At 37.4% G+C, this 24,312-nt stretch overlaps 1 protein-coding gene across 8 annotated transcripts in view; it reads left to right on the plus strand.

Annotated features, from left to right (window-relative positions):
• LOC141573916 (ankyrin repeat domain-containing protein 26-like) overlaps nucleotides 1–22,727 on the plus strand; it is a 91,742-nt gene extending 69,015 nt beyond the window's left edge. For 4 of the 8 annotated variants that reach the window (XM_074346326.1, XM_074346325.1, XM_074346330.1 and 1 more), the window contains 10 exons: nucleotides 1,367–1,400; nucleotides 1,683–1,824; nucleotides 3,983–4,193; nucleotides 5,392–5,575; nucleotides 6,437–6,574; nucleotides 8,027–8,539; nucleotides 9,981–10,133; nucleotides 16,497–16,859; nucleotides 17,438–17,633; nucleotides 19,226–19,972. In XM_074346326.1, coding sequence (XP_074202427.1) covers nucleotides 1,367–1,400; nucleotides 1,683–1,824; nucleotides 3,983–4,193; nucleotides 5,392–5,575; nucleotides 6,437–6,574; nucleotides 8,027–8,539; nucleotides 9,981–10,133; nucleotides 16,497–16,604 — 1,483 coding nt within the window. In that variant the 3' untranslated portion in view covers nucleotides 16,605–16,859; nucleotides 17,438–17,633; nucleotides 19,226–19,972. Of the gene's footprint in view, nucleotides 1–1,366; nucleotides 1,401–1,682; nucleotides 1,825–3,982; nucleotides 4,194–5,391; nucleotides 5,576–6,436; nucleotides 6,575–8,026; nucleotides 8,540–9,980; nucleotides 10,134–16,496; nucleotides 16,861–17,437; nucleotides 17,634–19,225 lie in introns of those variants that run through there. The other 4 variants (XM_074346329.1, XM_074346328.1, XM_074346332.1 and 1 more) reach the window with 3 other exon arrangements.
• Nucleotides 22,728–24,312: the final 1,585 nt, after the last annotated feature.

A 24,312-nucleotide genomic window follows, 5' to 3' on the forward strand; every position in this document is an offset into this window, starting at 1 on the left:
TCTTTGTATTTTTAAAAAATAGGTGTTAAGATTCAGAAGTTATTATTATTATTTTCACTTTTTTTATTGAGTCATAGTCGTTTTGTAGTGTTGTGTCAAATTCCAGTGTAGAGCACAATTTTTCAGTTATACATGAACATACATATATTTATTGTCACATTTTTTTTGCTGTGAGCTTCCATAAGATCTTATATATATTTTGCTGTGCTATACAGTATAATCTTGTTTATCTATTCCACATTTTGAAATCCCAGTCTGTCCCTTCCCACCCTCCACCCCCTTGGCAACCACAAGTTTGCATTCTATGTCTATAAGTCTGTTCCTGTTTTGTATTTATGTTTTGTTTTTGTTTTTAGATTCGACATATGAGTGATCTCATATGGTTTTTTTCTTTCTCTTTCTGGCTTACTTCACTTAGAATGACATTCTCCAGGAGCATCCATGTTGCTGCAAATGGCGTTATGTTGTCGGGTTTTATGGCTGAATAGTATTATTCCATTGTATAAATATACCACCTCTTCTTTATCCAGTCATCTGTTGATGGACATTTAGGCTGTTTCCATGTCTTGGCTATTGTAAATAGTGCTGCTGTGAACATTGGGGTGCAGGTGTCATTTTGAAGTAGGGTTCCTTCTGGACATATGCCCCAGAAGTTATTTATAATTATGCCTAGACATAGAATAATAATAGAGATTCATTTACTACATTAGTTGAAAATACTTAAAAATAAATATTACTTTCTTAGCATATTGTGAAATGCAAGTATTGAAGCCAGATTGCCTGGGTTGGAATTCTGGGCAGACATAGGGGCTTCGACAAATGACTTAGCCTTTCTGTGCCTCATTTTCTTCCTGGGTAAAGTACCTAATGTATTACCTACCTCCCAGGATTGTTGTGAGGATTAAAATGTCTTTAAGACATGTAACGTGCTAATAATAATGCATAGCGGTTACATAGTAAGTCCTCAAAAAAGCTAATACCATGGTTATTAGAAAAGGGTTTCTTTCATATAAGGACTTCAGTAATACTTTCCAAACAGGTTTTATTGCCATAAAAGCCAGTTTTTATTGAAAAAGACAACAAGAAGAAAATCCTGGTGTATTTTTTCCTACCAAATAATACAAGTAATGTTATGTTTTTCCTTTTCCTCTGCTTGTCCCCTTGATTTAAATTTAATACTTTGTCAATAATATAATTGACATACTTTCTTTGTCCTTTAATGTTACTGTTTCCACTGTTTAATCCCTTTTATTGAAAATTAATTATCAATGCAAAGATTTTATATAAAAAATAATAGATTTACATATTTCTTGTATTTTCAATATTTAGTATTTGGCTTAAATGAATTGCTTTTTTCTTTTTTCAGGTCTTCAAAGAAAATGTCTACTAAAAAGGACAAGGTATAGTAAAATACTACTTATAAAAATATTTCCCTATGGTAAAAATAATACATAAATGATAAAAGAGTGGAAAAACAAAATCCTCCTTTGTTGTAGAGACATTTACTTAAAAATAATTTAGAAACACTATTGATAAAGTTAGCCTTTTGACAAAAGTCAGTTCTTTCGAGAAGTGTCTGTGTTTTTGCTCTCATAAAAAGATGGATATTTATCACCTCTGTACACTAAGCATATTTTATAACTATGTTGGAGACACTGTGAAATAGCATTATTTATTTGTAGGTCAAAGAGCAGATTAATTCTGTGGACGACCTCGATGACTTAACTCTGTCACCGGAAACAGCTTCTGAGGATCGCAAGTCGCTTTACCCTAATTGTAAGAATACCCTGAGGCTAATCGAAGAACTTGGCCCGGACAGTAAAGGTAGGACCCCCGTATGACTACACAGCCTTTTTAAGTATCTCGTGGTAACGTGTGCACACCTAGTACTGCCCCAGGGAGCACGGCTACGTTACAGTCCGCTGCGTCTCAGAAACCTGCTTTGTGTCAAAGCAGAATCAGACGTGTTGTGCACTGCCAGCCAGGGGCTGTGACTGTTCCCACTCCCTGTGCTTTCTGTTGACTCTGCTGCTCCTACGCCTTCACCCAAGGTCAGGTTATCACTGCTTCCCTCCTAGAATGCTGAAATCACCTCAGGACTTTCTTCTATGCTGTCCGCCTCCTGGAACGTTGGTCTACACCGCAACCATGATTACTAGATAGTTTTTAAAATTCAGATCTTTGTTACCCCCTTGCTTAAAATCCAGCTACTGCTTCTCACAGCTCCATAGTTAAAGGCCACAGTCCTCTGGCTTCATCTTGTTTCATTTTATTACCCTTCTTTCCACATGAGTTTTAGAATCAGCTTGTCAATGTAAAAAAAAAAAAAAAAAAAAAGCTACTAGTGTCCTGGAAATTAGACGTAGATTATGTTGAATCTGTAGATTAATTCGGGGAGAACTGACTTCTTAACCATACGGAATTTTTAACCCCGAACAAAGTTTATTTCTCCGTTTAGGTCTTCCTTGATTTTCTCAGTAATATTTTAGAGTTTTTAGTGTCTGGGTCTTTCCATCTTTTATGAGCTTACCTGTATTTCTTATTTTTCAGTGCGGTTATAAGTAGTGTATTCTTATTTATTTGTTTGTTTTAAAATAATGTATTTTAAATTTTAGTTTCTGATGAGAGGAATACTGTTGATTTCTGTATACTGACTCTGTGCCCTCCAACCTGACTGAACCCATTTATTAGTTCTAGTAGCCTTTTTATGGATTCTCTCAGATTTTCTACATAACCAAAGGTGGTCAAGCTTTTTCTTCTTTAAACTACTGTCTTACTAAAGACAGTTCACGTTTAAGACTTGTAGCCAATAAATACATTCTCTGTCACAGCTAGTCAGCTCTGTCACTGTTGCAACAAGAGTAGCCATAGACAATACACAAGTTAATGGACGTGGCTGTATTTCAGTAAAACTTTATTTACCAAAGCAAGCAACCCGGCCCACAGGTTGGAGTTAGCTGACTCGCACCATGTAATCATATTCCCCGCTGATTAGCACAGTCTTACCTCTTCATTTCCCATCTAGATGTCTTTTGGTTTTTCATTTTGCCTGATTGCACTGGCTCCAGTATAGTGCTGAATAGAAGGAGTAAGAGAAGCCATTCCTGTCCGGTTCCTCACCTTCTGGGAAAAGCATTCCGTTTCTCACCATTGCATATGGTGTCAGCTGTAGGGTTAGCACAGATCTTTGTCATAGTGAAGACGTTCCCTTGGTTCCTAGTTTGCTGGAAGTTTTTATCAGGAATCGATATGGAGGTTTGGCAGGTGCCTCTTTTTATCCACTGACATGATCATATGGTTTCTTTTTTAGTTTGTTAATATGATGAATAACATTGATTTTTACGTGTTAAAACAGCCCTGCATTCTTGGGATACACCCCACTTGGTCGTGATGAATTTTCCTGTATTGTTGGATTTAATTTGCTAATGTTTTGTTTAGAATTTTTACCTCCATTTTCATGAGATTAGTTTTCTTTCTTGTAATATCTTTGTCTGGTTTTGGATTCAGGGTAATGTTAGTTTTATAGAATGAGGACATATTTCTTCCTCTTCATTTTTTGAGGAAAATTTGTGTAGAGTCGGTATTAAATTTTCCTAAAATACTTGGTAGAATTCACCAGTGTAACCATTGGGACTGGGATTTTCTTTGTCATAAGGTCTTTAAATAGGACTTCTGCTTTGGTTTTTAAGATATAGGGCTTTTTAGCTTATTTGTTCTTTCTTAATTGAGCTTTTGTAAATTCTCTCTCTGAAGGAATTTTACCCACTTCATCTGAATTGTCAGATTTACTTGCATAATGTTCATAATGTTACTTTGTCATTCTTTTAATATCTGCAGAGCTTAGAAGAATGTCTTCCATGTTATAGATGCTCAATATCCATTTGTTCAATATATGGATGAATGAATGTGAAAATGCACAGTCCTTTGTACACAAAAATTATTCATATATTTTGTTTCTATTTTTGTTTTCTTCCTAATGCAGATTCTGATAGGTTATTGAAGATTCAGGATCCAGTTCATTCATTCAGATCAATAGAACTGAAAGAATCTGACTCTGCACTACTTAGAGGAAAAATTAAAGAAATGGAAAATAAGGTGAACTGGCTACAAGCAGAGCTGTTGAAAACAAGAGAAGAAACATCACAGTTAAAGCTTCAAAATGTGGAGTGGGAACGAGAGCTCTGCAGTATGAGGTACTGAATTTCTTGGTCTTAAAGAAATATTTGAACTCTTTATATTTACTTTAATACTGTAGGTATGTAGGAGAAGTCTTAAAATTGCTAACTTACCTTTTGGGATTTTACAGGGGAGAAAATTTCATTAATATTGTGGAATATGAGACTCTTGGAAATAACACAGCCATACACACACACACACACACACACACACACACACACACACACATACACACACTACATTCTATATTTCTTTAAAAAAAATCTTTGATCCTTATCTCTCAATTGTCCTCCAGAAAGTTTATATTACTTTACATTCCCACTTGCAGAATTATGAAATGACCATTTTTCTCAAGGCAGAAACTGTAAAAAAAAATTATGCAGTTTGATTCTTAACATATGAATGGTTGGACTAAAAAGTAAAGTGGAGAGTTATTACTGGTTAGTTTTTTCAGCATCTCTCTCATACAGAGATAAGATTAGTTCAAAGGTCTATGCTGAAAGCACGGATTACTCTTAATTTCTTAATTACTTAATAGGGATCCTGCCTTGTACCAAAAGGGATTTAAAAATGATTTACTAAATAAATAATACTCAACAAGGTAAGTTCAAAGTGCTGCAAAAGAAGAAACATGAAGTGTAGGGCATCAGGGAGTAGACTCCCCAGCCTCGCCTTGGATTATGCTAATTACCGGGTCTGTGTTCTGGAAAAGACGTCTGCGGATGTTACCTTCCCCTGGAGATCATGTAGGAGTCCCTGTAATATCTCATGAAGTTGAAATTTTATTTCTCATGAACTTATAAACCTGTTTCTAAATAGCAACTTCTCTTTTAATTAATAACTAAATTCTCTGTCCTAATGAAGGAGTAATTTATGACTATGTGGGGAAAAAAGGGTAATTTTCAATTCAAACCTTACTGAATAATTGCAAAATTTCTTCCCTACACTATTGACCAGAGTTACTCTTGACTGAAACTCAGTAGCATTATGTGTTTTCATTGCTACTTTTCAAATATATATATATACACATAAGTCTATCATTATGAAGAGATTGAAGTGAGGAATTTAAAATGTGAGACTTAGAAATGAAAAAAAAAAATTGAGAACATACAAATTCCATTAGGGTAATAAATCAGCATGTGAAGAACCAGATCATAAAATGAACTTTTTATTTTCTAACAAAATAAATTTTAAGGTAAGCATATTTCACTGCAGATTCACATTAGAACAAGAAACAAAGAAGAAGAGAAATGCTTATATATTATATGAAAAAACAAAGGATGACTTGAAAAGAAAAGAGAAACAATACAATGAGCAAGTTTACCTGAAACAACAACTTGAAATCACTGCCCGAGCACTAGAATGCAAAGTGAAGAGCATATGGAATAAAGCAAATCAGGTAAATTTGTCTTTCATGAAAATTTCATATCTCTAACACTGTTTCATCAATATTCTTTATAATATTCTTTTGAATTAATCTGTATTTTCATTTAAAACAAGTAAGAGTTATCTCATCCTAAATATGAACTATGACATTTAGAGCTTAACTTACTAATTTCTTGGTGTTCTTGGCATCTAATAGATGCTCTGTGTCTTTTCTGAATGAAGGAATGGAAGTTAAATTGAGCTTAATTATTAACATAAGGATTGACGGTTTTGGTCCATTCAACAAAGTAACAAGTCTAATTCAAATCCATGAGTTAATTTTGGCTTTTTGAAGTTAAAATCCAGGCTGAATTGCCTTCAGACTGTGATGGAATTGGTTAAATGCCTTATAAAGAAATTTTCTTTCACTGGGATTTCAAAATTTGTAGATACTGACAGACATATGCAGAATAGATAAACAAGATTATACTGTATATAGCACAGGGAAATGTATACAAGATCTTGTGGTAGCTCACAACAAAAAAAAAGTCACAATGAATATATATATGTTCATGTACAACTGAAAAATTGTGCTCTACACTGGAATTTGACACAACATTGTAAAATGACTAAAACTCAATTTAAAAAGTGTTAAAAAAAAAAAAAACCTTTTTCTTTCATGATACTACATCCCTTGTGTTTTTGCTCTGTGATAAATTTAGCTGTCATATATATTAGAATTTGAGTTATTTATGTGCATTAAAGATCCCTGTGTTTAAAAAGGCTACTTCTTTTTAACAGTTTAAAAAAAATTTTTTTAAAGATTCTCCTCCTAAGCTTTTTTTGACTTTTTTTCATGGTATAAAACCCAAAACCTAATGAAATATGTCTCCAGGTTTTAGAAGAGCAAAATGACGCTCAGAGACAACTTTCTCGAGAGCAGAATGCCAGAGTAATACAAGATGAAATCCTGGCCCATCATCTTTCCCAACAAAAGGAGGCAGAAAAGGCTAATAAGAAAATGAATGCTGAGGTATTTCCTTTAGTCATCTTCAAACGTGTGTGTGTATGAATTTGTATACTTAGATAGTTTAAAAACCAATACTATAGGTACAGAAAGTATAGAGGGTTTTAAAAGCCTATATATGTAAATATATTTTCTGGGGGTTTCATTTCTGGTTCATTGGATAAAGCAATATTGTGAATTCAAATCCATTTGCCTGCAACAGTGACATAGTGACATTCACAATGGCCTCATCCAAGGAGAGGCTGTTCATATTTCCCGTAGGAATTGATGAACTTTCCATTATCTCAAAACTGTTGCTACTAACAGTAGACATTCTAGTTTCTGGCAGTGATCTGACTCCTTTGATAGACAAATGGAGAGGTTACTTTATCATTTCCACTGATGGTAAGGAGGAAAAAGTATAGCCAGTTCAGAAACCGTAGTTTGGCGTAGTTTGGGTGTCATTCTCCTATGTGTGATAAAAAGTAACACTCTGCTCCATGTGGTATCTGATTTCAGTACAAGGAGCTTTTGAATATAGTGACAGACATGCCATAATCTATAGTGATAATTTATTGATCAGTATTTTATTTTTAATAAAACAGCTCACTGTATTTCCCTACTATTTCACATCCATCACTGTTATAAACACCATGAGGAAGAAATAAAAATTATTGCAGAAGCAAATAGTCTCCTGATTTTGTAAGAAGAGCTCTGTAAATTTGACCTTCTTTACCTTTTGTGTATTCACCATTAGGGACATAGAAGGTTCTCTTGTGTTTATATATTTATCCTACAGAAGTGGCTTTGGTTTGGTGTAAGAGTCAGAGAGTCAGAAGCCCTGGGGGAAACCCTGCAGCTTGCTTGTGTTTTTAACCCTTTATTCCAGAATTGTCACAGCTAACTGAGTTAACTGATGTTTGTAGACGTACTTAGTACAGTGCTTAGATTTATCACTTATCTGTAGATGTAATTCTTATAATTCGGTCTAAAAATGTTAGAAAGGGAGAATATTCATGGAATATTTTCAGGAAAAAATTTTTTAGGAAATTTAAGCTGTCCAAATATATACAGAGCTAAGGCTCTTACTTTGGGGGTAGCTGTAAAGGTTAGATGTCAGATATAATTTTTAAGTGTTTTCAGATTTATTCATTTCTTATTTTAAGCCTTTTGGGTTTGTTGTATTTCAGAGAAAGAAAGGCCTTCCCAGTTCTGAGCTTCGTAAACATCCTTTTGTGGTTTCTTTTTTACTTTCATGGATTCAGTATCTTTAATTAAATTTTTGAACTTTTGGGGATTTCTGCTTGTTTAAAGTTTGAGATTTGTATCCACCTTAAGTTCTTCCAGTTGGATACCCAGTTATTGCAAACTTTTTGTTGTATAAACTTAGAGATTAGTCTTTCACTTCAAAGGAAATTATGATATGTCAGTTTATTGAGTACAGTTCAAAGAGTAAGAGATGAGGGGTTTCACTTACAGGACACAATGGATTTTGAGCTGTCTGACCCAGAAGATAACAGCGAGGTGCTTCCTCAGCAACTTCCTGAAGCTGGAAGTCAATTCCGTGGCCAAGAAATTGAGCTCCATCCCAGGAGATATGCTTTTAGACCAACGACGTTGGTATTAGAATGTGTGCATAGAGACCGAGGCCAAGCCCAGTGTTCAAAGAAGGAAACTGAATCGTTGTCTCAGAGAAAACAAGGGAAAGTCAACAAATACATTGTAAAGCAGGCATTCTTGGAGGAGAGAGTATGTGAACTAGAAAGTGAAAACATGTTGCTTCGACAGCAACTGGAAGTTGCTCAAAATAAGGCCAAAAGCAAAAAGACAATACTTAATATCCCAGAGCCGTTTCTGGATCACATGGGAAAACTTGAAGCCATGAGCAAACGAGTTCTGATGCTGGAGGAAGGAAACAGGGAATTAGTCAATGAATACAAATGTTTAAAGGACAGACTGTATCAGCATGTAACTGACAGAGCAGAAATGAAAGTAAGTACCCAGAAAGGGAAGTAATTTTCAGAGTTCCTCAAAGAAAATTCAAAGTGGTATCTGATGGAAGCTGAATGTTGAAACTAGTTGAATATAAGAAATGTGTGCGCTATAAATATATACACTGTAAAGCAGCCTGAAAGCATATCTTGTATCCAGCAAACAAAAATTAGACCTGAGAGGTGCTTTACTTTGAGTAAAGATGCCGTGTCACCTGAACTTCTAAGAGATTAAGCTGTAAGTTGTTGATAGGTACAGACAGGTCTTAGTAATTTACTCTTATAGTGCCCAAGTCATTTTAATCGTTCTGTCACCACATTTTAGTATCGTGATGAAGCAGATAAATGAAATGCTCAGACCTAAAATGAGTATTTTGAAATTAAGATTCAGCTGTGTGAACAAATAAAAAAAAGAGAGAGAAAAGATTCAATTGTGTGGATTACCTTGACAGTCAAATCCAGATTTCCCAGATGAACTGATGTGTAAATGCTGTATCTTGCAGTACTTTTCATTCAGTTGCTTTTCATATATTTTTAGTTGATATTTTATTTTTATTCATGTCAATTGGAATTAAATTTAGAGATATTTGCATCTCAAATCATGCATTGTCATGACCTCCACTCCTTAAAGGCATCTACTTTTCATTCAGTCATAATTTGGGACAAATGTAAATTTTAGCCAAACTGTGTTTGACTTAGTCTCCCCTGTTCTATTTATAATTTACTTTGAATATTTTTTCAAATAATGTGCTCACAATTCTCATTTCAAGGCTCAGTTAGTCATTTGGATCTAAGTTTGTCCAGTCCAGAGGGACTGGAGCGCTCTGTGGTGTACGAGTTTGGCATTGGGGTCCCCTTTTCAGACTGAGGAGGAGCAGCCAGAGTCTTGAGTGGCAGGAAGGGAATGAGTGGGAGGGGTGGGGGAGCTGTAGGACCTGCAGTCCAGGAGGCAAGGGATGCCAGGTTGTCTCAGGTCCCCAAAGGCCATTGGAATAACCTCATTTTTATTGTGAGATAGGAGTCTATTGGAAGAATTTAAACACCAGATTGAATATGTGAAGAACTCTGAACTTAAGCCTCTAATGAGAAAGAGGGAGAATGTTCCACAGTGTGGAACTTACCACCACTCATCCCACCCACACACCTGTTTCTGTTTGAGACTTCAGTGGGGGTAAAGCTTGGCCATTTCCTGGGAGGGGCAGGGAATGGCTGGTGGGGCTGCATCCATTGTCTAAGTTAACTTACTGTCAATAAGGCAGGAGGGTCATGCCTTCTGTGTCTTTAATGAAATTGGGTAAACAGGAATGTGTACCTATGAGGAAAAGAAGGTGAATTGATGTCTGTGGGGATAGTTCTCAAAGTCCATATGTTGGAGTTACATATTATTAATGTAACTTAATGATAAGGTGACTTAAAAATCAGTAACAGAGTTATCTCTTTAGGCCTGTATGAGACAGCTTCAACAAGAGCTGACTGACACCCAAAAGAAAGTGTCCATGTTGGAAGCTTCCCTGGAGGTGACAGCACATCATCAGACTAATTCAGAAAATGAGAGACAGGATTCAGAGAGGAAATCACATCAAGCTGCGAGCCCAGTATGTATGAAATTAAGCACGTCAGCCGTGAATGTGCAGCGCAGAGTGTTGCAGGACACTAGCTTTTCAGGGACAGCTTTCTTTTGTATCTTCATTATAATTACACTTTTATTACCTTTATGATGTACTTTTTTCTTAAACTTTGACTTTCATTCTGCCATTTCTTTATATGTTGTTTTCTTATAATATTTACCCTTAGAGAATTTGAGAGTTATACATCTTTCCTCACGGAAGTTAACTTTTTTCCCTATTAAACAGTATTTTTTAGTGATCTCTCACCACAATAAGGCAAGCTAGATAAAATCAGAGGATAATGTTTCATGGCATGTTCCAGAAAATTGGCATGTCGCACCTTCACTTTTGTGAATGGATATAGAATCTGTGTGTATTTATTTCATGGATTTCAGAGTAACTTGTGCAGAAAGGTCATTATACAAACCAGTTGGAGTTAGGTATCGCCTTCATTTTCCCTTCACTTTACGTATGTTGTCAAAGCATGGAGAAGTTCAGATCATGAATGTACACCCAAAATAGAGAATTAAGAAAATTGTCTAGATCCTGCTTTTGGATTGTTTTTTAACTTTATTGAGATATAATTCACATATTATAGGGGGGATTGCATAACTCAAGTGGTAGAGTGCATGCTTAGCGTACACAAGGTCCTGGGTTCGATCCCCTGTACGTCCTCTAAAAATAAATAAGTAAAACCTAATTGCTTCCCTCCACCAAAAAAAAAATAAAAATAAAAATAAAATTCACGTATCGTATAATTCACCCATTTAGGATGCATAGTTAGTATCTCCTAGTATATTCAGAGATGTGCAGCTGTCACCACAATCAATTTTAGAACATTCCCATCACCCCAAAAAGAAAGCCTGCATCCCTTGGCCATCACCCCCAGCCCCCCGTCCCCATCAGCCCCCGGCAGCCACCAGGCTGACTTGTGTCTCTACAGATGTGCCTGTTCTGGGAGTTTCACATGAGTGGAATCACATGCTGTGTAGTCCTTCATGATTAGCTTTTTTCATTTGACAAAACGTCTTCAAGGTTCATCCACGTTACAGCGTTTGTCAGTATTTCCATTTCTGTTTATTGTCGAACAGTACTCGGTTGTGGGGCTAAACCGTTTATCCATCCATCAGTTGATGGACCTTTGGGTTGCCTCTGCTTTTTGGCTCTTGTTAATGATGCTGCTGTGAACATTTCTGTGCAAGTTTTGGTGTAAACATGTTTTCATTTCTTTGGGGAATAGACTTAAGAATGGAAATGCTGTCATATGGGTCATATGGTAACTGTGTTTTACCTTTTGAGGAACTGCCATACTGTTTTCCAGAGTGGGTGCACCATTTAACATTTTTATCCAAAGTGTGTAATTCTCCCAATTTCTATGCATTTCTGTCAGCACTGGTCATTAGCTCTCCTGGTAGGTGTGAACTGGCATCTCATTGTGGTTTTGGTTTGCATTTTTCTGATGACTGAGAATGTTGGGGATCTTTTCATGTGCTTATCCATTTGTGTATCTTCTTTGAAGACCTGTCTGTTCAGCTTTTTGCCCATTTTAGAATTGGATTGTCTTTTTATGATTGAATTGTAAGAGTTCTTTCTGTATCCTGGGTGCAAGTCTTTGATCAGATGTAGGATTTTCAGGTGTTTCTCCTGCTCAGCAGCTTGCCTTCTTACCTTCTTGATGTTGTCTTTTGAAGAGTAGAAGCTTTTAACATTGATGAAGTTCAGTTAGTCTACTTCTGTCTTTTACTGTCCTACCTAAGAAACAAGTGCCAGGTCCAATTATGAAGACACACACCTGTGTTCTCTTCTAAGAATTTTGTAGTTTCAGCTCTTTCATTTTGAGTTAGTTTTATATATATTGTATGAGGTAGAGGTCGAATTTTGTTCTTTTGCATGTGGATATCCAGTTGTCCCAGTACCATTTGTTGAAAAGACTATTATTGTCTCATTCAGTTATTTGACACTAGTATTGAAAATCAATTGACCGTAAATGTGAGGGTTTGTTTTAGATTCTCAGTGGTGATGCATTGATCTATGTCTGTCCTATGCCAGTACCAATTCATATGTTATGAGAACTGTTTCCGAGTCATCTTGCGTATTACCAGTTGTTTTACATAGTGATAAAAAGTCAGTGTCGTGGGATGTCTGCAACTACTTCTGTGGAGATTTGCTGCTTCCTGAAGGGACCTGTGGCCAGCTTATGCCTTGCTGACTCTGTGACATGACAGAAAGTAGGCTTTCAAAGATGAAGTCCATTCCTCCCCCCATTCAGACCTTTAGTTTCTCACCCAGTGCCTCCCACTTCACTCCAGTTTCCATCAAATCATGGTCACGGGATCTGCTGACTTAGCCTGCAATATACTTCATTATGTTGCACTCATTATAATTCATAGACTCGTCCATAGATTTCACTATCTAGAGGCAATAGATTAAGCGTGGAGAAGATTAATTCAACCTTCCTCTTTGGAAGCCTCTGTAATCCATCATCTCACGGTTCATGATGAAGTCCTCTTTTGGCTTGGTTCGTGTGTGTAACACTGGTGCCGATCTTGTTCTTGGTGTAGATCCTGCATTCTCAGCTCCCTGTGTCTACCTCCTTTTACTTAAAAAGAGAGATGCCTAGCTGTGTTCTATAGCTTAATGCGTAATTAATGAAATAAATATTTCATCCCATCCAAGGAAAATTTTTAAGAGTACAGCTGTTAAATACTAGATAATATTCAATCAGTTTGTCAGAAACAGATAACAGATCAGTAATTTGAATTTCAAAAGTTCAAAGCCAGTCTGTGTGATATGCAGAAGCATTGTGCTACAACATAAAGCTGAGACAGTCTTACCTTCCCTTACCAACAAGCTTTTAAGTAAGGTAAAGGAAAAATTGTATTTAATTTAAATACTGCCAAAGGACACTACATTTATGGTTCCATAATATTTTATTTTCTCTCTGAGGAAAGGAAAGTGAAGAGTAAGTGCTAGATTAATAAGTTCTCAAAGCTGCCTGTCTCTTAGAAGATCAGTTAATTGAAATGAGGTAAAAAGGCTGATTTTGGTAAACTATTTCTGGTTGTTCTTCAGTTATTAGACTTCAAATCCTATGTCTCCTTGCTTACCTGTCTTCCTTATCCTCAAAGTTGAGGGGAAACTGTGAAATACATGCCTATGTGTAAGAAGCTGTAATTGGAGGGAACTCTGAAGTACCTTCCTTCTCACTAGTTCTTAGGTCTTTCTTTCAGCTATCTGCTATTTCTTAGCACTTTGTCATTAATAAGTTAATCTCAACATTTGTTACTTTCCACTTTATAGGAGACCAATTTCTCCTATATTCAAGTTACATTTCTTATTATCTTTTTTCACCCACTTTTCTGTTTATCTGTTTTTGCTTAACAAACTCCCCAAAGTTCAGTGGCTTAAATAGGCATTTATTTTGTTCACAACCTGCGCTTAGGAATAGTGTGGCCAAGACAGCCGGCCCCTGTTCCTCTCAGCTTCAGGTGGGGCAGCTGGAAGGCGGGGGCTGGAATCGCTTGAAGGTTCATCCATTGATGTCTGGTGGTTGATGTTGGTGGTGGGCTGTGGCTTTGGTGGGGCAGGCAGGTGGACCACCTCCCCTGGAACACCTAAGCTGTCTTTGTGGCCTGAGCTTGCCCTCATGAGCCTGGGTTCCAGGGTTAAGAGCGAGGCAGAAGCTGAACTGCCTTTTCAAACCTGCCCTGCAGTTCACTCGGTGCCCCTTTCACCATTTGCTGTTCTTTAGGAGCAGGGCACTTAAGGTTGGCCCATAGTCTACCTTTTTTATGGAACTAATTTTGAAAATTTATGGAGACATTCAAAAACCAGCATAATTACTCATTAGCCACAATGTTTTCTTACTGCTTCCATATGAGAAATACACTTATCCCCACTCAGTCCCCCAGCAGGTCTCGGTCGCTGTGGTGTTAGGCTCAGGCTCCAGTCCAGGGTCTGACTTTACCATCTTCACCAGATTCAGGTGGGGTGAGGTTCCTGGGCGTGGTTTCTGGAGTACAGCCTCTTGGGTACACTCCTCTCAGTGCTGAGGCTTGAGGATAAGGAGACACGGGTTATTTACCGCCACACACCCGACATTCTGCTGAACTGCTAAGGACTCCCTCACTCACAGATGGAAGATGGGAGGCACACTGGCCCGTAGCAGTTCTGAAACGCAGCCTGATGCTCGGTCTTTGATTAGGACTTAGTCCCAACCCTGGGAGGGGTTCTCCTTCGCTGCCCTCTCTGAGCTCTTTGTTCTGTCCCTTTCATGAGCAGTGGCCTGTGTTTGCAGCTGAGTAGTTCTCTCAAGCCAGCTTCCTCCTCGTAGACCTTCTAAGAAAAACCCAAAGGCCTCTTCCCGTTTTGCACTGTCTGTCTCTTTCAGTCCAAGCTAGCAAGCAGTGTTTTTGCTACCACAGTTCTCCTTAAAACTGAGTTTCCTGTGAATTTTACTGGGGTTCATGCCATTGGAAAAGCTACTCTCACGTCTTTTTGAGATAAAGTCTTCACCTTGGGCTTTCTGTGAAGCTGTTGTGGGACCATGCCTTTAAAACTCTTATGCTTTTAAGATCTTTAAAGGAATTTGAGGCAGCACCTTAAATCTTTCCAAGGTCTTAACAAAGTCTTGGCTTCATCTTTAGACTGTTTTCCTGGCAGCACCCTAGATTGGATCTTAGCCCGGAAGCCATTTCTCTGCTTGCCCATTGTGTGACAGTTGGGCACATGGAGATGCTTTAAATAGGATACAGATACTTGAACCCAGTGAGTCCTAGTTCCTTTATATTTAATAATCTTTTTGTTTGTTTTAGCTTATTTCTCTGGTCAATTTTACTTTCAGCTGTTAGGTAGCAAGAGTCCCGTTTCCTCCGGCTTTAGTGTCATTTTCTTCCCTGGCCTAGAAGCCTTCACTCTCAGCCCTTCAAGGGCCCTCAGGCTTCCACTAACAGTCTCGTGGACACTTTGGATTTTCACTCTTACTCTTCTCTACATCTGTTCAGGTTTCACCTACCTCCAGGTTCAAAGGCATCCCCACATTTTGGGTTCTTTTTTAATGGCTGTGCCCCATTTTTAATATCGATATCTGTGCCAGTTATTTATTGCTAATAATTTATATAATAAACTGCCTCAAAGCCTGGTGACTCAAAACAGCATTTGCTTGGTTCACAAACCCGTGTTTAGACAAGGCTCAGTGGAGCCAGCTCATTTCTTCTCCACTTGGCATCAAGCGGGCACTAGAATAATCTAAAGGCTTGTTCCTGCTCACATCTGGAAGTTGGAGCTGGCTTTGGTTAAGGACACTCCCTGGGGTCATCAGCTGGGACAGCTGCATGTACAAAGACTCAGTAGGTGGCCTGGGCTTCACAACGTGGTGGCTGGGTTCTAAGGGTGAGCATCCCTACGGAGTGAAAGTCAGAAGCTATTTAGCCTTAGAAATCACACAGCAGTGCCCCACATTCTGTCCCCTAGAAACCAGTTGACTGAGGCCAGTACATACTTCAGGGGAGGGAATTTCATAGGGGAAGTGTCAAGGAATTTGTAGAGATGTTTTACAACCACCACCTCCGCCTGCCTTGTCTTAGCAAATAATCCTTCTATCTGAAGGAAAGTGGTTCTTCCCAAGTCCGTGTCACTGAAATTCCAGCAAGTTGTTTTGTTTGTTTTTGTTGAGTATGTACTCTTGTTTTGCAGAGAGCCACAAAGGATTACAAGAATTAAGGCTTTTTTGTTTGTTTGTTTGTTTAGAAAAATGTATGGATCACCTTACTAAACCACTACAGTTGGAGATGGATTTCTCCTTAACCCTGCGAATCATTCATTGCTCCTTGGAATGCAATTCAAACTAGCATAAAATATTTGTAGTTCAGAGAAAGGCTTATGGCATTAGAACCCATATTTGTAAGATGTATTAATTGCATTTTTTTCACAGTCTTGTTTTGGGAGACATTTATTAATTCAGCCCTAAGTAACTCAATATGATCTCCCTAAAATTAAAAATCATGGAGAGTTAAGACTTGGGTTAGGAAGGGGTAAGAGACTTTCCACTAAGAGGTGCCTTATAGTCACCTTTTTATGTAGGAAAGACATGAAACAATTACAGAAAAATAAGAGTGTAAAATCAAGCACAAATGTATAACAAAGATGACGACAGTGAACAGTATATTTTCGTGACTCTTGGTGGTTTGAACTTCTTTCTTGATTTTCTGGGTAATTTGAGTTTCTCCATTCCACAAGGCAGATACCATTTTATTGTAACTGAATTTATTTCAACCTTTGATGCTGGGTTAGAGTTAGGCTGTTCTTGGTCTGCTAACCTCATTACCAAACAGTGTTATCTTCTTCATGCAGAATGCTGATCCTCCAACAAAAGTGGAATCTACATCTTCAGTACTTCTCCATCTGAGTGCAGAAACTCAACTTTTTCTAAAGGAGTTATTATCTATGAAAGAATTGTAAAAGAAATGTGACACACTAGAGGAGAAGAAGAAGTTGGAAGAAGAAGTAGTAAACCTCAGACGTCACCTAGAAATGAACACAGTGGAACGCAGTCCAGTAGAGCAGTACAAACGGGAGACTGAAGAGCGAGCAAGACGGGATGTAGCAGAAAAATGGAAAGAACTCAGTCAAGTCGTGCAGTACAACCGGGAGACTGAAGCGAGAGCAAGACAGGATGTAGCAGAAAAATTGAAAGAAATCAGCCAGTTTGTACAGGTGAAGCGTTGATCTGTAACGTGCTCTAACTCACTTTGCTGAGAATTAGATTTCGGATGTGTACATTTTATGTGTTTCCTCTGCTTCCCATATAGCAGTTTGTTTTGTAGATTTCTGGAAGGATGGCCGCATTTCTTACTCCCTTTAAATAATTCAGTTTCCATCATTACTATCATTAGATTGATCTTCCAGAACAATTGTCACTAGAGAATCACTTTAAGGCCGATTGGTGTAAATCAAGACTACTAGGAGGAAAAGAATATATTGTGGTGGAAATACTGTGCCACACTCTTGGATTACTCTTAGGTTGTATTGTTCAATTTTTAAAATTTTAAATTGATCCTATTATTCTTTAAACTATCACATTACACGAGTACTAATATAAGAGTGATTCAACTTTAATTTCGTAATTCAGATTTAATTCACTTGACATTGATGATAAGTATTTTAAAGTTCAGCTTTTCTTCACACTTAAAATTGCTCTCTGAATCACTGACTCAAAACTAAAAGGAACAAATATAGTGTAATTACTCAGGTTATAAGTATTTTTAAAATTGTATCCTTTTATTTTGCTCTAGGCACAAGCAGCATCTCAAGAAAACTCATTAAGAGAGTATAAACGTGCTTCAGTAAGTCAAATGGAATACAAAGTTAAAGATCTGGAAACTGAACTGAAAAGTTTTACTTTTCTAATGAAAAAGAATTGGAAAAATACAGACAACTGTACCTGGAAGAGCTAGAAAATAGAATGTCATTGGCAAGTCAACTAAACTCGTAAGTGAAAACGTAGCATTATAGAAAATAATTTAGGTCATTAATTTGCCTCTTAGGCATAATTTTTATTGAGCCAAGTGCATGAGGTGAGTAGCAAGTGAGAGCTAACTAGATAGTGTAATTTTGGGAAATGGTGTTAGTAAATGAACTCTCCTTAAAATGTCAGTCCAGGGCAGTTTGCATCTCACTGCCTTTTGTTGCTTTTACATGACTTTATTTTTTGTATTTGCATATATTTAACCTGATCTAGTCTTTAAGCTAGGGGTTTTGCAAACTTTGTAATTTAGACAGCCATATTATCACAAAATTTCTAGCTGGAATTCCCAGAAATAGAAATGTTAATGAGTTTAAAATTAACTGTGTTTTGGAAGAGTACAACTTAAAGCCAAGGGGCCCCATTCTGGTGTTTGGTGAATTTACTTTCTTGATTGTGATATTTGGTGTTACCACTAGTGGGCACCATGAGACGAAGTACTGTATCCTTCTAAGTTTGTCTCCGCTACGTAAAGGCATGCTTGGGGAAGGGGGAAATTAACATGGGGTGAAGGGCAGTATAGTGGTTCACAAAGTGGCTAAAAAGAATATAGTGGCCTGCCCGAGGGGGTGTGTGGAAGACAGAAAGGGCAGAGCCCACCTCCGGTGCCTGAATAACAGTGTTATAAGCTACAGGTCTCCCCGCTATCCAAAAGTAGAGTGTTTCTATGAAAGTTGTCGGTGTAAAGCAAAGAGGCAGTTACCTTAGGACACATCTTGCTGGTGGGTGCATAAAAGAAATATGCATAAAGCACAGGTGCTTACAGACACAGTCCAAAGCTGTGGCGGCGTGATGCCGGGATACTGAGTGTGGTTCTGGGGAAGGAGCTCGGTGGGGCCCCTCTCGCTGCTTGGGGTGCTCGTTGCCCCTCTGATGGCTTGGGCTAAAACAAGCACCCAGTGCTATTCTGGCTTTTTGCTTTTTTTTCATAAAAGTGAAAATGCGCTTGAGATTTTTTTAGTTATGGAAAACAGGTGTTGATGTAGGCCTCTGGTAAAAGCAAAGTAACAAAGTGAGCTTTGGGAAATTGGGGGACACTTGAAATTGCCCCTGGCGCTGTCGTAGTTCTTTCCCACCGTGGACTGTGCCACCTGGTGCCCCCCCTAGAGGTGGTGGCTCTAAACTGTTCCTCAGTGCTACATGCTTAATTTCTCCCAGGTAATGAGTGAAATGTGTATATAAGGGGGGTGAAAGCAAATGCTTGAAAGTGGCTTTGAGGGATGGTTTATTTTTTATTTCTAAACTGGTTTACTGAGGGTGAGTATGTCTAGATGCAGCCAGTGCAGAAGGCAGCGGGAATCCTCTGTGGGGGCGTCTCCATCTCTGACTCTCCCCACTTTGAAGTACTTGTTAGTTAACGGCCCCCCCAGGCCCATACATCCTTCTTTAGGACAGTTTTAAACTGTAATTGTTTACAGTAGGTCTGCGCTGATGTATTTTTTGGTGTCAAAACACAGTTTAATGGGGCAATCTGTTTACTATTACAGCAACTTTAAAAATACACATCACTTAGGGAGAAAATGAAATGAATGAAATGTGTGTTTTGCAATCCCCGCAGGGCTAATGAGAGGCTGGCAGAGATGAACACTAAACTGCAGCTGGAGAAACAGCACAAGAGTTCTTTCCTCGGCTTTGTTCCTGCAAGGCCTGTTGATGGACCGCCTTCTGCTGAAAGTTCTACTACTAGCGTAGAGCCCAAAAGGAATGTTACTCGAAGAAGGAACTTCAGGAATTTTTCAGACCCTTCAACTAGCACGGGCGGTCACTTGTTCACGATTAGTTATATTATCTTTTTTCCCTTGGGTTTCAGATTTCTGATATAATTCTTGTTTTTAATTTGATGAAATTCTGAGTTGTTTATTTGACTTCTGCACACTAAGTAAAAGCCATAATTAATTGTGCTAATAAAGAAAGGAGACAGAAATTTTATAATTTTTTAAAGTCCCTGGACTTGTAATTTTCAAGAGATACCTGTCATTAACTTTATTCAATCAATGCAACTAAACTGACAAATTTCAAATTTCTTCAAAAGCTCCATTTTAAATTCTATTTTAGAAATTAAGTATTATTGCCTAATAACTAGAGATACACTTTCCAATGTTTGGCTTAGTTTCTGATTGATTTCGGCTTGGCATTGGTTCACAGTAATTTTCAAGTTTGCCTGCACCCCAGTTTTTCTGCCCCTAAGCATAAGTAAATGATTGGCATCGAGATACTTAACCACATACAGATGTTTTTTATTTAAAGGAATCCAAGATAAATTCTTTTTATGAATTCAATAAACTTGTAACACTAAAAACATTAAGTTCTGTTTTTAAGTTTAAAATTTTTATCATTTTCTTCTGTAAGAGTACATCCTTAATTGCTATTTTACTTATAGCATTGTTATTTTAATTGTTATAAAATGTCTTACTGAGCAGTTGTAGAACATTTCTAAATATGTAGTCAAGTATAGCAAGTATTTAAATTTTTAAAATGAAGTTCGCTTCTGTCTCTGTCTTGCCCTCACCTGTAGGAATACCGAGGTGGCAACGATAGGGAGTCTTTAAATTACAACCAGTTTTCATTGTGTATCGTTGTTAAAATAGCCATTTAAAGCGGTGCGCGTTGGCTTATGGTTTGATGGTGTTTTCATGATCTTCTTGATGTAGAGAAAGGTAGCACAGGCCCTTGTTAAGTGAGGCCCCAACCTGTTTCTTCTCACTTGGCTTCATGTCATAATAAATCGAAGAAGAAAAAAGCTCAGGTTTCGTAGACAGTGTTGTGGGTAAATCGAGTCTAAGTGCTTCAGAGTCATGAAACCAGACTGCGTGGTGTTAAAAAAAAATGCATGGCTAACACTTCTGTCAGCGGCTAAGCATGATGCAAACTCGAAATGTTTTCATTAGTTGTCACCAAAAAATCGCCAGTGTGTCATTTACAGGATGATGGTGAGTGTGAGTGCAAAAGCAATGCGAGAGAAAGCTCCTGAGGACAGTTCCTTCCTTTAATGTTTTTGGAGGAAAGAGGTGTCTATTTTTTAGTACTTGTAGGTACACTGGAAAATAACTTATTTTAAACTCAGTGTTGTACTTCCAAGGCACACGTAGTTCTTCTGTGGGGCCGTGGGGCCAAATCACGCTAGATTTAGCAGGGAGATTAACAAGCCCCGCTCTGTCCGGGTGCAGAGACACGGCTTCCTCAGCACTACAGGGTGCTTCACAGGAGCTATTGTACAGTTACTGTTTACAGATTTCTTAGTCAGACTTAGAGAAAGAAGGTGCCTTCTGGAATTGCTAGGGATGTAATTATTTCTGCTGGGAAAACATAAAGTAATGCTATGAGAGGTGTGAACATACTGTCATTTTAATGACAGGAAGGGATGGGTTTTTGCATGGGGCTTAACAAAACAACAGACTTGCACAGCTTTTCAGCTATGGTTCTAGAAAGCAAAATGTTCAAAACGACATTGGGATTGACTTTAACATTCTCCTTTATTTGCAAGGTTTTAACATTTTGGACTGTTCCTACTGTGAAGTTCCAGCTTGCTCCGCATTTTTTTCTAGCTTGACAGAAGTGTTGTTCTAAGTCTGTGATTTCAGTCGCGCTGGTTGTCGAAGGAAGCTTTTTCCAGTTCGTAACACTTGGGTTTATTGCCTCTCTTACTGCTGCATGAAGTATAGCCTTTTCCCTTGTCATCGTTGTAGTGGTAACAGATGGACCCCTTATCTGTTTTGCTAATTTTTACCCTCAGATTTCACATTCTAGTTTATTTCTGGGATGTTTTGTCCTACATGTCAGAAGCAATTTTACAGTTTTACTCAATTGTGTTACTTAACTTTATTACTATAAAATACAAAAAGTTAAAATTAGCCTGAGCAGATACATCGCTGTTAGATTTTCTTGCACATAGAATTTTTTCTGAGAACTGAAAACTTAAAAATTGATTCCAGACAATATTATAACAGGCAAAATCTCTCTGTTTTAAAGACTTTTTTATGTTCAAGAGTTTTTAAGTATTGGTGTGCCTAACATGAAGCATGGCCACAATAGTTAATAAATGTCCTTCAAATCTATTTTAAATAGGAAGACTAAATTTTACACTGATTGATTTTGGACTTTTGGTGTATTACTGACACTTTGAAACGTTTCCTAATGATTTATTTCAATAATTTTTAAATTTCTCAAATGTCCATTCAGTTTAGCAGCCCTTTTTCTAAATGGGATTATACCAATGCACCAGAGCTAAAACGATTAATATTCCTAAGACTTTAACTTTTTACATGACACAGCACTGCGTCTCAGCAGTATCTTGGTCACGTTTCTTTTAAAAGTAGGCTTCCAAGGCAGGGCACATCCACTCAGAATTTTAATTCTAATCAAACTATCACAGTAGTTAAGCTCACTTCTCATAAGGTGGAGGCAGAGTTTAGTAACCTTGTTTCTGGTATCAGTTCTCTACTCTGAGGACTCCCTCCTGCCCTCATTTCATTTTGTCTGAATGGACAAATGAGGAAGCACGTTATCTTTTGAAAGACAATCACTCAACTTCTTCCAGTTCTTTTTCTTTCATTCACTTTTTTCTCTGGACTTAATTTTTTAGCTCCTTGATCAACAAATTCTTTCTCATTTCTTTTCTCTGCAGCAAAATACATGTATTTAATAGTTACAAACTGACAAGTGTCATTTCCTTCATACGTTAACCTATTTACAACAGGATACTGAATGAGAGTGGTTAAATGCCTTGGTTTTATTACATTTCTGGATTTGTACTTATTTTTATAACATTTAAAATAAGAATGATACCAAGTTTGAACTTAAAAGTATCAATAATCTGAAAATATATTCACTTCGGAAATGAACGTGTGTGTATACGTGTTGGCAAGTGTGTTTTTATCAAATTGATCTCAGAAAGAGAGGGCAGCATTATCTTCCAGCCTGTGACCTCAGTTTTGACCTCAATCCTGCAGTGTCCCCAGTGGGACCTTCCATTTCTATGGGACATAGTCTGCGAACTGCCAGTTATGAGAGAATCCTCCTAATTAAAAATCATTAGAATTAAATCTTGCTGATACATTGTCTTCCTGTGTATGATTTTCTCACCTTTCTGTGTTTTTGTTAAATGGAAAAGTTTAAGTAAAACTGCAGGTGCCTTCTCCTTATTAATGTTGGACTTCAGACCACTTCCACCATCTGGACATAGGGGTCCTCACCTAGAAATAAACATAAAGGTCCCAGAAGTACCTATTTAGGAAAATAGCTTTGCAGAGGAAAAGATAGTAATCTCACATTCAACTCATGTAAAAGTGTGATCTACATTTTGCATAGTGTTTATTAATGGTTATATGAATTTATTTCAGTAAAGGCTTTTCCCTTCATCTGCTAGGCGTTTTTCACTTCACTGGCACTGTTGTCACGTTGTTGATGGCATAAGGCCTCTCTAGAATGCTCTCGTCAGACAATGTTATGGAAAACAGGCTCTGAAAATATTGGCAAACGGTAGCCAAAAATCTTGTCTTTGCACCTAACATTTACAAAGGCCTGGGCTCTCGTGTCGCTGTTATCACCACAGTGTTTATTATGTTCATGTACTATTTTAGACCCTGTTTAGTGAGCGGGTGACTTTTATAAGAAAGATTTTTAAAAGAACACTCTAGATGGGGACACTTGAAGTCTGAAGTGTCCCCACACATTTCATAATTAAATACGTAGCTAATTAAGTCAAGTTTCAAAAAGTTGGCCCTAGTTTCTAGAATGGAAACAAAGTTACAGTTAAAGAATTAGGTATTGTTTTCCTTGTTTCTAACTCTAGGAAGTTGTGAATCAGAAACCAACTTTGAAAACTGGCACTAGCCTCTCCTTTTCTTTTCTTCAAGCAGATTTTCTGACATAAATATTTTAGTCATCTACAGAGAGCAAAATACATTTAACTTGTTTGCAGTAGAATTTTCGCTTGACATTATAACAGAACCCCTTTCTTCATTTTGTGTATCTACGATTCTGTACTAAAAACATTAGCATAGAACAGACCTTAAAATCTTAGTTTTCTAAAAGTGCAGGAATGGAAAGCTCATTTTAAGGAAAAATCCATTAACGTTAAAAAAAACTAAACTTTTATAAAGGGTAATTTTTCTAAGAATGACAACGTAATGCATTCAGTGTGAAACATGAATTGTTGAAACTCTTTGTGCTCATAAGATCGGGCATCGCCCTGTAAAATTATGTGTACGTGACAGGGCAGTATTTATTGTGCTTTTCATCAAGTGAATCTAAATAGCCTTACATATGTATGTTCTCTATTATCTAAAATCAAAGTAAGTAGCAATTTATTTCATTCATGTGATTATTTTTCGTTTAAGCAATCCCCAAGTTAGGTCAAGTCTCTAAAAGTAGTATTTAAAGGCCACATTTCATAAGCTAGCTGTCATTCCTATAATAGTGTTTCTCGTTTAACTTAAACATTAAAAATAATATTTGACTCATTTCAGATGCAGAAGAAGTCGATGATTTATATAGCTACAGAATTGAAAGAAGGTATGTTGCCAACATTTCTGAATTAAAGTTAGACGTTGATTTCCGAACTACACTGTAAACAGTAAATGGCACCTCTTTCTATTGTTTGAATAACAGATACTATGTTAAATGTTTTTCTTACACATATCTAGT

This window comes from Camelus bactrianus, chromosome 18, assembly GCF_048773025.1.
Source record: "Camelus bactrianus isolate YW-2024 breed Bactrian camel chromosome 18, ASM4877302v1, whole genome shotgun sequence".
Lineage (NCBI taxonomy): Eukaryota > Metazoa > Chordata > Mammalia > Artiodactyla > Camelidae > Camelus > Camelus bactrianus.